Raw genomic sequence first — 12859 nt, forward strand, 5'->3', positions numbered from 1 at the left:
CGAAGTGGATATTCACCCCTGAAAGCTTATGCTCCAGTACATCTGTTAGTGTATGAGGTGCCACAGGCCTCTACCCTCCCCTTGTGCACTGCTGTGGCCCTTGAAGACTACTATTCCTAGCATGCAATGCTCCCACCGCTTGCAGAGTATTGCATGCTGGGATCTGTAGTCTTCAGGCTGAACTTTGGCCACGTGGACCACCACTTCCTCCGCCGCTATACATTGCGCATGCGCTCTTTTTCCTTCCCCTCGACCCACTTCCCGTCTGCCTCTTCTAGCTCACGCGCCCCCTGCTGCTTCAGCAGGGGCAGCGCGTGACTGCTGGGCCGCGAAGCCAAGTCCAGCGAGCTGTCAACTGAGGGGGGGCGGAAGGAGAAGAGAGAGGGGAGGAAGCGCGCATGCGCCTGTTGGGTTCTGCCACTGCCGTCGCCGCCCTCGTGCCCGCGGCGAGGTTGGCGTTGGATCGCATTGCGCGCGGCCGCCGCGGGGCGGGGGGGGGTGGTTGAGTCAATTCTTAGAGGAAAAGGGGGGAGAGGAGCACGCGCGGGCGTGCCCACGCAGGGGGAACGAGGCGGCGGCCGCTCGGTCCGGACCCCAGCCGACTTCGGCGAGTCCTGCTCCCCCTCCCCGGCGTGAGCGAGCGGCGCCTCTGCCCGGCTCCTCCTCCCCTCCCCCCGCGGCAGCCCGCGAGCGAGCGAGCGAGCGAGATGGCGGCCGCTGGGACTCTGGCTAAGCACGAGCAGATCCTGGTGCTCGATCCGCCCACCGACCTCAAATTCAAAGGTACGAGGGGTGGGGGCCGAGTCGCCCGGGGCCGACAGGCTACGGGGTGGCGTGGTGGTGGGGGAGCCGGGCCCGGTCCGCCCCTTCCCCGGGGAGCGACTTCTCCGGGGTCGCGGCGGCAAGGCCCCGTCCCGGTCTCCCTGCGGAGCGGGGAGCCAGAGCCGGTGACCGGGACACGGCGGCGCCGCCGCCGCCATCTTGAGATCCCGCAGGGAATCGTGTGTCTCGGGCCCGGCTCCGACCCAGGCCGCTCCCGGGCAGAGGCGGGCAGGTGCCGCAGCAGCCGCCCCGCGTTGTATGCCTCGCCCCCCCGTGCCTGGAGCGGGGCCTCTCCGCCCGCAGCCTGGGAGCGTCTGCGCCGCAGCCAGGCCCTTAAACCTCCCCAGACTGCCCAGCCGAGGGGACGGGGCAGCCCGGCCTCCATCGCCTGGGAGCTGGCCAGGGACGTGCCGCATCTCTGCCCTGCCCGCTTTCGGGGCGGGTCTCTGGGGATCGGCGGGAGTGACTGGGGGGGCTCAGAGCGGGGATTGCTCCCTCCCCAAAACCTGTGTGGCGCGTCTTCCCCGGGGAGCGGGTAGGAGAGGCCCCGGGGCGGATGGTGCATGTGTGAGGAGAGACGCTCCCCCTTTCCCGGGGTGTCCTCAGCTCTGTTTGTTCCTTGTCTCCTAGTCTCGGTCTGCTTGCGGCTGGGTTAAGTCCAGCTGTTATCAAGGGTTTGTAGCGGGGAGGGAGTGGTGCTATTTTGCACCATTATCTGCTGGTATAACTAGGGGATCTGCAACGGCATGCTCCTTTCCCAGGTGGAGTTTGTCCCCTTTGGGAGGGCAGATGACACGATGCCGGCGTATTTCGGAGCAGTTTTAGGTTAATCCTTTGGAGTGTCTCAGTAGGCAGTTCATTAACTTTTGGTAATGAAGAAAAGGAATGTGAGAATTGCAAGTGCTTCTGTGTGTCAGATATTTATTTGTGGGGAGCTAGCTATGTAGTCTTACTAAGACTGGCTTAAAACCGTTCCCTTACAATAGGCTCTGATTGATTACACTGTTCTCTGATAAACCCCAGCTTGAACAGTGAGGGGGGTTCTGAACAGAGACACACATTCAGTTGCTAGGAAGACAGGCCCCTTGGAAGGTGAGGACCAAAAGAAAGTTGTGCAATGGTGATCATAATTATGTGGTAATTTTTAGTGCCCACAGATTGACAATGGGCATTAAGTGAACAATTTATTAAAGCTTTTATTCTGAAACAAAACTATTACTGTTAATTTTGAGAAAATATAAATAAATCTATTTGCATAAACATAAATTCCTTAATTCTTCAAATAGTATCAGCAGTTCTTGTACTTCTTAGCTAATCCTTTAATCTTTCTTTGTATTTAACTTTTTACATTTAACAGTGTTAATTCTTCAAGTTCTTTTTCTATTTATAGTATTTTGGGGAGCAGAGCAGTCTTTTCTTGCATTCTTTGGGAAATTTTAGAATCATTTTGGTGGCTTATTTGTAGAACCCTTTAAATGGGCAAGTAGAATAAACTGATGTGATCTTGTCTTACAGAGGACAACTATGTTCCTGAAAAATAGCTTTAGGTAGCCCATGTTTTATCAACAGGGCATAAAGCTTGCTTATTACAGAAGACAGATTTACAACAAACTATAATTTTCATATCAGATTTGAATTATTATCTACCCATTTAGTCAATTAAAATTAAACCTACAGGAATACGCTCACTAATTTTTTTGGTAGAACTTTTAAAATTGCATATTCTCCTATAACACCCAAAATTAGAGGGTTTTTTTTCTGGTGTACATTGTTAAAATGCTTCCAGGTTTTATGAAGTCTCTCACAGGGTTAGCAGGCCCCAGAATTCTACATGCTCTTTGAGAATGGCTGCACTGTATTATACATTTCAATACCCTGTTGTCTCCCAAGAAGAGTAGAAAGAGGGTACACACATGCATACTAAACCAAAGCTAGTATGTATAATTGCGGGCATATCAACCTAGAATGTCTCTCTTAGCCAAAAATAAGCAATGTTTACTGGGTATAAACAGAACTGTTGAGATGTAAGAGATGCTGTCCTTGAATCATCATTGATTTGCAAAGTCTATAGGAAGGATATGAATAAGCAAACAAATAGTCACAGTGTGTACCTTCAGAATGGGAGACATACAAATTGTTTTAAGTGTAAACTTAAACTTTATTTAGACAAGTACAGGTGTTGGGAAGGCTTTTGTGGAAGGGAATTTTTAAGTAGAACATGAAGCAAAATGGGGCCTTTGATGACTATATAGAAGGACCAGACCTATTGGTCAGACACAGCAGGTCAGTTCACTTACTATACATGCCATCCCAGTATGTACCCTTTTATGTTAAAATACATCAGAACAATGTTCAGTTAACCACCATGCTTAACAGCAAGGTACAATAAAACACTGTTTCTCCAATGAAATAACTTAGAAAGTTGTGGGGGAGGGGGAGGTGTGTGCGAAAGAGATTGTAAGTAATATATTCTCCTTTTATTCCACTTAGACAAGCTGATAATAGGTAGTGTACCTTAAAAAAGGTTCTGTTTCAAATCCAATATGGCAAATTGTCTTGCGTTGGTAAAAAGAATAGTGTTTTACTGTGATTGTCACTGATTTGCTGAAGTTCTTTTGATGGGGCAGAAAAGAAAGTGGTTGACTCATATAGCATTCCTATAATCAAACATTTGATGTGCACACTAGACATCCAGATAGGGATTTTTAGAGTCCAGAACAAAAACAGGCTATTTTTTTGCTCCCAAAGGATTTACTTTCTGACATTTGTGATAGTCGAATGAGGGTATGATATGTGTTAACATGCTTTGGTGTAAGCAGCATGTTGCATTCAAAAATAAGCAAGTACTAGTCTTGTCAGGAAGCTCTGAGCAGCCTCCAGTAAAATGTTCCTGGTTTTTGCTTTCTTTACAGATGAGAAAGATGGTCAGCATCTTTGCTAACTGACTTAATTACTCAGAACCTTAATCAACAATTGCTGCATAAGGTCTGAATGAGAAGGTGTTACCATTTGGAGTTCATATAGGTTTAAGAAAATATCTGATGGTGGCTGATGAAATATGAAATATTTCCACTCCCGCCCTCACAATGAATGAAAGACTAGTATCCAGTATTTGTAGCCCCTAGATCTTTCAGTCTTAATAGCCTCTTGCTTGCTGAGGCAAAACCAGTTTTCTGTTCTGATGTAATGGGCAATAGTTGATCCTATGATATTGTGGCAGTCATCAGATTTACTCATTACATGGTTGTTCTCATAAGTAGCTCTTAAAACACGTGATGAAAGTAAGTATAATTATAACTTTTTTTTAACAAATGGAGAAACTGAGGCACAGAGTTGAAGTGATTTCCTGAATGAGCCACTGGCAATGCTGAGAATGGAACCCAGGTCTCTTGCCTCTTAGATGCTTTATCCACTGAACCATACTACCTTCCTAAATCAGAGTATTCTTCCATCTCTCAGCCTAAAACATTTTGTTTATAACTTGAGATCTAAAGTTATAGCTATAGTGGCTTGATTTGATTGAATGATTTGAAAATATATTATTTGCTTAAAATTGACTAGTTTGGAAAATGGAACAACTTCACTGTATAGTATAAGGCTCTTTCAAATCAACCATGCAGATACTGATACATTTAGTAATCGTTGGGTGTTCTGATGTTCTCCACAAGTTGAAGCTGCAGTTTTAATCTATCATCAATCTCTTGACTCTAAACAGATTTCTGTCCTGTTTAAAAGTCAGGTACCGTATATACTTGTTCATAAGCCAAATTTTTTAGTAAAAAAGGGAAGCACCAGAGAAGGGGGTTGGTTTATGAACGGGTATAGAGAGGGAGAGATGGGACACAGCCCCTCCCTCCCAACAGAGGGGGCAAGGAGAGGCAGCACAGTCAGCAGAGCCAGAAGGGAGGAGGCGGGACCAGAGTCTCTCCTATTCTGGCCACACTGCTCTCCCCCCAGCCTCCGAAGGAAGGGCAGCTCCGGGGCTGGCAGGCTGTAGCTGTGCCACTCAGCCCTGCCCCACAGAGCATGCTATGTTGGAGCAGCTCCAGCCAGGTCAGAGACATCCTCTCCTGGCCCTCCCCAGATAAGGTGGGAAGGGATGGGATGCAGAGAGTGTGGGGGTCCCGGGCTAGGGGTGGGGTCATGTGGGGGGTGGTCACAGGGGTTACTTCCCTGATTCCCAGCTCCCCCCCCACACCCCAAAAAAAACAATTTCTCCACCAGTTGCTGTCCCAGCCCATCAGGGTAAGCAACTGGTGCGCAGGGACACTTGTTTACTTAGGTTTACCTCCCTGCCTGTGGATGCATGAGGTAAACAAACCATCTCGACCCATCAGCAGCTTATCCTGATGGCCCGGGAGCCAAAGTTTGCTGACCCCTGTATTATAGGGTTGGCTTATGAATGGGTCATAAAATTTTTCCATTTTTACGTATCCGTCTTGGGGGAAGTGGGGGTCGGCTTATAAACGAACCGGCTTATGATAGAGTATATACGGTAGTTTGTTATTGACACTTGAAGCTTTTCAGTTAAAGGTCTGATTGTCATGGGATCTCAGCATGGTCTTCATTAAATTGATAAAGGCTCTTTTTTTACCCTTTAAAAGGTATGTATGATTGTGAGAGTTTAATTGGGGTTACTTTCTGCGTGTCAGTCCTTTTTTTTTCTTATCTAAGAGCTGCTCCAGCCTTTAAAAATATAATTAAGTCAATAATAAACAAGGTATGTGTTTTGCATACACTACCTAAATTTCTTCAAAATATTGTGTCAGAGTTCATCATTAACAAGTACATTTCCCAGACTTGAAGAAGAGCTCAGTGTAAGCTCTTGTCTGTCTCACAATAGAAGTTGGTCCAGTAAAAGATATTACCTAACCCACTTTGTCTCTCTTAATATCCTGGGAGTAACTTGGCTACAACACTACATTAACAAGTCACTCATTTTGCTAGTATTTAATAACCATGCTCCTGGCCATCCTGGTAAAATGTTGCTTCTTGTTCCAAGTCTTTCTAGTAACTATGGAATATTAGACACATTTAATTTGGAGTAGTTTGTAAGTATTTATATCACCAAATATTTTCTCACTCCCTTTAAAGTTTAAAAAAATCCTTTTGTTACTAACATCTCAAATTATTAAAAATGAAAAAAAACTAAAATTCAGATTTTATAATGAAGATTTTTTGCTTTTTCCTCAATTTGGACAATGAAAATAGATTAGTCACCTTCATTTTCTGGCTCTCTTACACTAGCATAATACTTCTCTATTCGTTACAAACATAGCAGAGGAGTATTTAAATGTAGTCTCTTCAGTGGAATTTAAAAAAAAGGTATGAACATTTCTATTTACTAAGCCTGAATTTTGGGAGTAATTGACTTAATCCTTTAAAGGATTATCAGCCAGTATCTTATTTAGGGTGCATATTTCAAATAACTTATTGGCATCACACAGGAATATTTTAAGATTTAAAAAAATGCTTTCTTTTGAGTAGGGCTTATTCTTGATTGAGGTTCTTCATTGAAGATCTTGTTACAGGAATGTGAAATCCAGTTGTGTTTCTATTGAAAAGGTCACTTCTTGAAAGTGTAAACAAAGTATCATTACAGATATGAGCAAGAGTACAGTGGTGGTGTTTTTCCATTTTGTACCTGATTTTGTCATGTTTTGGGCTAGAATAAAAACATAAATAAATAGTCTGAAATCACTCAGTTACCAATAATGATCACTATAGCAGATCAGATTTCATTTCTCATTATCAATCTGATTTGTAATCTAAACTCATTAGAAGAGTGTAAAATTGCCTCCTGTTAGAAACAGTATTCATGCAGATTAACGTGTTCAGGCTACATAAAATATTGCAGGGAAACACTTTCTAGTTATATGTCAAGTATAGATGTCCTTCTGGGATTTCTCATGATTATAAAAAGCATATCAAATAAGTATTGGAGTTCAGTAGTATGCTTTGTAATCACTGCCTTGCTATTGGTAATGTTGAAAGCTACGGGATATGCATTACTGCAAATCGAGAAGGTTGAATTTAAGAGTAAAAATAGCTCACTGTTAAATCCATCCCCCTGCTTTCAAGATCTGTTGCCAAAATTGGCCCAGGCTATGCCTTTTTGTGTAGGGAGGATTTGAACTCCTTAAATGTAATCTGCCTGCTTTATTTGAGTGTGCCTGCATTGGGTGGTCTTTTGGTACTGCCCAAAGTGCCAACAGGATTGTGGTAGATTAGTATTGAGTTGTGTTGTCTCAGACTTCACTGTGAAGTAAATGTTCCTGAATAAAAATAACAGAAAATAAAGTCATACTAGTTACATTTAAAAAAATTGAAATATTACATTGCACAGGGAAAATTTGATGAAAATGGTTATGTGCACAATTGTGATTTTACTATTTATAAAATGACGAACTCTTTTATACTTAATGTGTCTGTATGCTAAGTGTTAGTAGTGTGTACTGAGATATATCATTCTGTCTTAAGTTGAATATCTAAGATTCAGTGAATAGTCATTGATTTTTAAGGCCAAAAGTGTGTGACCTCATTCACAGCACAGGCTATAGAATTTCACCAAGTGATTATTGGCCAAAAATAACTTTTAGTAAGATGGACAGACACCCTTTCCTTAACCTGTTCATTATATAATTTTAACATTCGTTTAATAAAATCATATAATTTTTTGTAGTGGCAATGGAATGTAAGATAAAGTAACAATGATATGTATAGATGTGTTAAGAAAAAATAAAATGCAACATTTAAAAAACTTTGACCAATCAGTATTTACAGGCAAGTGTTGTGACCATTGTCATCTCATAATCTCACAGTTAGGACAGAACTCAAAACTGAGTAATAGACGGGTTATTTTGCTTTGCCAAGTTAGGAGTACTGTAGGTGTATTTGATACTGACTGCTGTTAGATTTATTAAAGCTGAAAATAGTGTGACAAGTTATGTTGGTAATAGTGGCATGTCTTGCTATTTATTCAGATAGAAAATTTTATCAATAAATACTTAGAGTATTTGTTGTCAAAGGGCTACCTTCTTCTTTAATTGGAGTTAACAGGAGTTTTGTTGCTCAGTTTATCCCACTTCCAGGCGCTGGAGAAATACCAGCTATACATGATCCTAGATCTCTCTCAAGTGCAGCTAATTGTAGTTTGAGAATGAAACTGACAGATCTTTTTTATTGTTTAAGGCCACTATGAAAAACAGAACCTTGAAGCGTAGTTCAAAGATAGCACTGTGGTGGGAATCCTAGTTCCTCAGCCAAAGGGGTTGTATATAGTGCATTGGATGTTTCAATACAGCACTGTCCTCTAATGGTTCATTGCTGGATGAGGTGGTTCATATCCTTATAAACTTCTGGCCAGTTTAGTCATTTGATTGATAGCTGTCTTGTAAACTACGCAATCACTAGCCATTTAAAGGATTGCAATATACTTATCTTGCCAGTTGCAAAATCAAGTAGAAAGAAAAGACTGAGGAGAGCTTAGTTCATACGAAACTAGTAAGGAAAATTAAGAAATATATGAACCGTTAAGGGACTAATTATAGATTGGTATTAACTTTCTCCACCCATACTGGAAGTTCTCAAATGAGACAAATGTGATCTTAATGTAAACCAAGCACAGACATATTAATTTGATAGACAAAATCAACCGCAAGTTTGACCAGTAATACGAGTTGTAGCATTCTGCACAATTCTTACTAAAAATAGGAAAGTAGAATCACAAGTATGGTATATTGTAGTTAAGAAATTCCACTTTATTGTTTTTTTGTTTTTTCCTTTAAGTCATAAAACTTAATTTCTGATATAACAAAGATGCAATTTATTCTTGGGGTGCGCGTATTTATAACAATCTTGATTATAACATATTTGATTATAATGTACTTGAGCATTGATTTCTGAGGGGAGAAGAGCTTTCAGTGAAGCTTTCTTGTGCTTTTTAGCTCAAAAGTGAAAGTTTTGATAAAATTTTGTTTTGTAAAATTTGTTTTGGCAATGTTTAGTAGTTTTGAATAATGGGATGTGGGCTTTGGGGGAGGGAGTCCTTCACTTTTGACTTTATTAAGCTTTAAATCATTTAATTTAGAAATGAAACTACCAGCATATGATATTCAAGTTGAATACAGTTGGCAGTGAGGTTTGAAGAAATCTTCTGTTTATGCAGCTGTCGTGGCAAAAAAAGCATATTAGGTACTTGAGTGAATTTTTAAAAAGATAAAGAATAACCCAGAAAATATATGTTGGCATAACTGAGTATAATACTTGCTTAGAGTAACGTCTAGTTTGACACTTAAGAGACCAAAAAGGTCTGGAGAAGGTGACCTGAAGTATGGTGATGGTTAAATATGCCTAGAGATCATAATAAACTAGGGTTTTAACTTTGAAAGAAGTTAGAAAAGATTGTCTGCAATATTTAAAATTCTAGATTGTATTTCTACATTGTCTTGTAATACAAAGTGTATGTGGGGGGCTCTCAGTAAACTTGGAACAAAACAGAAATACAACGCACATAGCCTATGGAGTTGAATTCATTGCTACAAGAGGTTACAGTCAAATACCGGAGCTAAGTTTAGAAAAGAATTAGATAATTATTAATGATTTTTGATGTTGTTCATGCTAACATAGGGGTGATAATTTTTATTGAAAATGGAGGTTCTTTTGTCTTTGCAGTTTTCATGATATCTAGCATATGCCATTTCACTTCCTTGTAGTAACTTTGGTTAGGGTTTTTGGGTGTGGAGATGTGTGTAATACATAAAAATTAAGATACCCAATTTTGAAATAAACTGTGGTACTATTGTGCAGTATAGTCCTGATTTTTTCAAAATCCTGTTATCTGAACCTCTGCATTATTCGAATCCCTTCCTACTCCCTCATGCTGGGAAGGGATTTGCATAACAGAGCAGAGACCCCCGGCTGCAGGGTACAGTTACCAACTTTCATGCAGTAAATAAGCACCCCTACTTTCACAATAAGCCAAAAATCAAGCTAATCCCATTTCAAAATAAGGCCAAAACAAGCCAATCCCTAAGAACTCCAATAGTCTATGTGACTAGATCCCACGGCCTGCAGTCTGGGACTGTGGTGGGCCTGCTGTGCAGCCCTGACTCCTCCTCCCCCGCCCCCCCCCCCTTTGCCCCTGCTCGCTGGGAGCCGATTAAAAAAAAAAAAAAAAGAAGCTACAAGCTAAAAACTAGCCAACAAGCAACTCAAGCCAATTAAGCCAAAAACAAGCCCAATTTCTGCCTTTTTTTTTTTTTTTTTGCGGGTTTGGCATGTCTGCTGCAGGGGAGCCTATCTTACTGTGGAGGTGCCGGGAAGGCTGCGGTCCTGATGGGGCAGAGCAGAGTCTGGGCTGAGGGTCTCTGCTCTGCCCTGTCAGGACCTCAGTCTCCCTCCTTCAGCTTGTGCCTGCAATAATGGAGAGTGAGTGAGCAGAGCCGTGACGGTGGAACTGTAGAGGGCTTCCTATGCTGCTGCTCCTTATTGATTATCCAAACTTCCTATTATCTGAATAAAATCCTGAGTCCCTCCTGGTAGTTGGATAATTGGGAGTATGCTGTATTAATTTTACTTGATGGAACGTGATTTGAGGTTACTGAGATAAATATTTTATAGTTCTAAATGAGATGGAGTAGGTTACCAACAAGCATACTATTTTTTTTTTTTAAGCAGATGATCTAGTAATTTCCTGAGTAACTTAAAGGCAGGTCCCATCAGTGCCCTTAAAACTAACTGATGAAGACATGAGTATCAGTCTGTTTCTGTACACTTCTAATTAATCTTTGCACCTCTGGGTGAAAACTCACAATGTGTTTTGGTTTTTTTGCCCATGAACCTGCAGTGAGATATTTGTACATTTAGAGAGCTTGTATGTCAATGGCCTATTGGATAGAGCACTCAACTGGGAGTCAGGAGACCTGGGTTTTATTCCCAGCTCTTTCACTCTCCTGCCTGGTGACCATGGGCACATCACTTCACCTTCCTGTTTCCCCACTGTAAAATGGGGACAATTATACTGACCTTCTTTGATATCTACTGATTCAACATGCTGTGTAAGGGCTAGGTATTATTATTTAGACCTGCATTTAGAAAATTTAAAATATGACACTGAAACCTGTTGAGGTTGGACTTTGTGCTTTGTATTAGGCAGAGGAGGTTGGAGAGCAGCAACAAAAAATGAAACTAATTTGATTTAAAAAAAAAAAACAGCAAACTTTCATGGGCTGCTTGCTATTACGGGATGAGAAGAGCAAAAAATACCTCCCTTCCAAAGTACCCAATAACATAAATGCATACACTTGTCTTTGTTCACAGCAGGAGCAGAATTATGAGACTTGAAAAAAGTTGCTTTCCCTCTGTTGCTGGAACTTTACGCACAAGGGAAGCAGTAGTGACCAGGAAAGTGATTTTTGAGTTCTTGCATTAGGTTCAGTACTTTGAATGTCCCTTGTTTTGAGAGTGGTCTCTTTGATAACAAGTTTTTGTAGCATGCTGGTCCCTGGAATAAGTGTCTTGAGGAAGCTGATTTTGATTAGGCTTTTTGCAGAGAGACTGAGTACCGTATATACTCGTTCATAAACCGAATATTTTTGGTAAAAAAGTGACTCAAAGAGTGGCTTATAAAAGGGTCTACACCAAAATTTGGAATTATTGAATTGAATATCTAATACATTGTTATTTTGTTTACATGGAGCGTCTGCAAGCATGGAGCTCCTCAGCACCCTGTGACTGCGGTTTGCAGCTCCCATTGGCTGGGAATGGCGCACCGCGGTCACAGGGAGCTGAGGGGTCCATGCCTGCAGACTCTCCAGGTAAACAAAACATCCCGACCCTCCAGCGGCTTATCCTGACAGACTGGGAGTCAGAGTTTGCCGATGCATTTATTGATGTCAATATTGCAGCCTTTTAAAGTTGCAAAGGCTTTGTTTAGTGGGCTAGATTGGCTTGAAAGGAATACTTAAAAGAGCAGTGCAGATCTGCATGACACAGTTTGACCCATGCATTTCACAAAATGCTATACCTTATAAGCCAGTCAGAAAAATAGAATGAATGATAGTACTATAGCGCTGGTGTCAGTCCACTACTGTGTAATTTGATCTCTTCATGCATTTCTACCTATGGACCTCATAAGTCTTGAGCCAATATGAAAATATAATGTGCAGAATTGATGGAATATCTATTAAAATTGAAATAGCATGTTATCCCCACAGACATGCCAATCTACAGGGCTGCTTTGAAATAAACAAAGAACAATAATAATTTGACGGTGATAAAGCAGGTGACATTCCTATATAAAGTCCTACAAAATCTATAACTACAATAATAATAAATTTTCATACTGGTATTTAAAATGAACAATGGCGAAATAAAAAGAAAAAGGTGTGCTTATCACGCAGCATTCAAACTTAAAGTTGTTGAATATGCAGAAACAACAATAATTGCGCCGCTGCTCATGAATTCTGTATCAATGAGAAACAAGTAAGAGAATGGCAAAAAAATAAAACACTAAAAGACATACCAAGAAGCAAGAAAAAATGTCCAACGGGGTGCGCTTCATTTTCTGAGCTGGAGAAAGATCTCAATAACTGGGTTGTTGAATGTCGACAAAATGGGTACATTGTCACTAGAACTGGAATTCGTCTGCCTACTCTGCAAATGTCAAAAGAAGACAAATGCAAGTCAGTAAAGCCATCAGTGTTTGTCGCATCAGCGAGTTGGTGTACTCACTTCGTGAACCGTCATAGTCTCTGTCATCATTAGGGAACAAAGATAGTGCAAAAGCTGCTGAGAGATCTGGAAGAAAAATTTGAATGTTTCCGAAGTTTATTATAAAATATCAAAAGGAATATGCATTTGAACTGTCACAAATAGGAAATATGGATGAAACACCGATGACATTCGATCTCCTGAGCAACAGAACGGTAATCGCTGTTGGTGAGTTGTACTTAAAACCACTGACCATGAAAAAATCCATTTTATGGTGGTTTTATCATGTTTGGCAAATGGATCAAAGCTCCCTCCTGTTATTTTT

At 41.2% G+C, this 12859-nt stretch overlaps 1 protein-coding gene across 1 annotated transcript in view; it reads left to right on the forward strand.

Annotated features, from left to right (window-relative positions):
- Positions 1-459: 459 nt before the first annotated feature.
- The window catches only part of VAPA (VAMP associated protein A), a 42332-nt gene continuing 29932 nt past the window's right edge, over positions 460-12859 (forward strand). Inside the window, exon 1 of the mRNA XM_073331611.2 lies at positions 460-783. Coding sequence (XP_073187712.1) covers positions 708-783 — 76 coding nt within the window. The 5' untranslated portion in view covers positions 460-707. The remainder of the gene's footprint in view (positions 784-12859) is intronic.

The sequence above is a fragment of the Lepidochelys kempii genome, chromosome 2, assembly GCF_965140285.1.
Source record: "Lepidochelys kempii isolate rLepKem1 chromosome 2, rLepKem1.hap1, whole genome shotgun sequence".
In the NCBI taxonomy this organism is placed as follows: Eukaryota; Metazoa; Chordata; order Testudines; family Cheloniidae; genus Lepidochelys; species Lepidochelys kempii.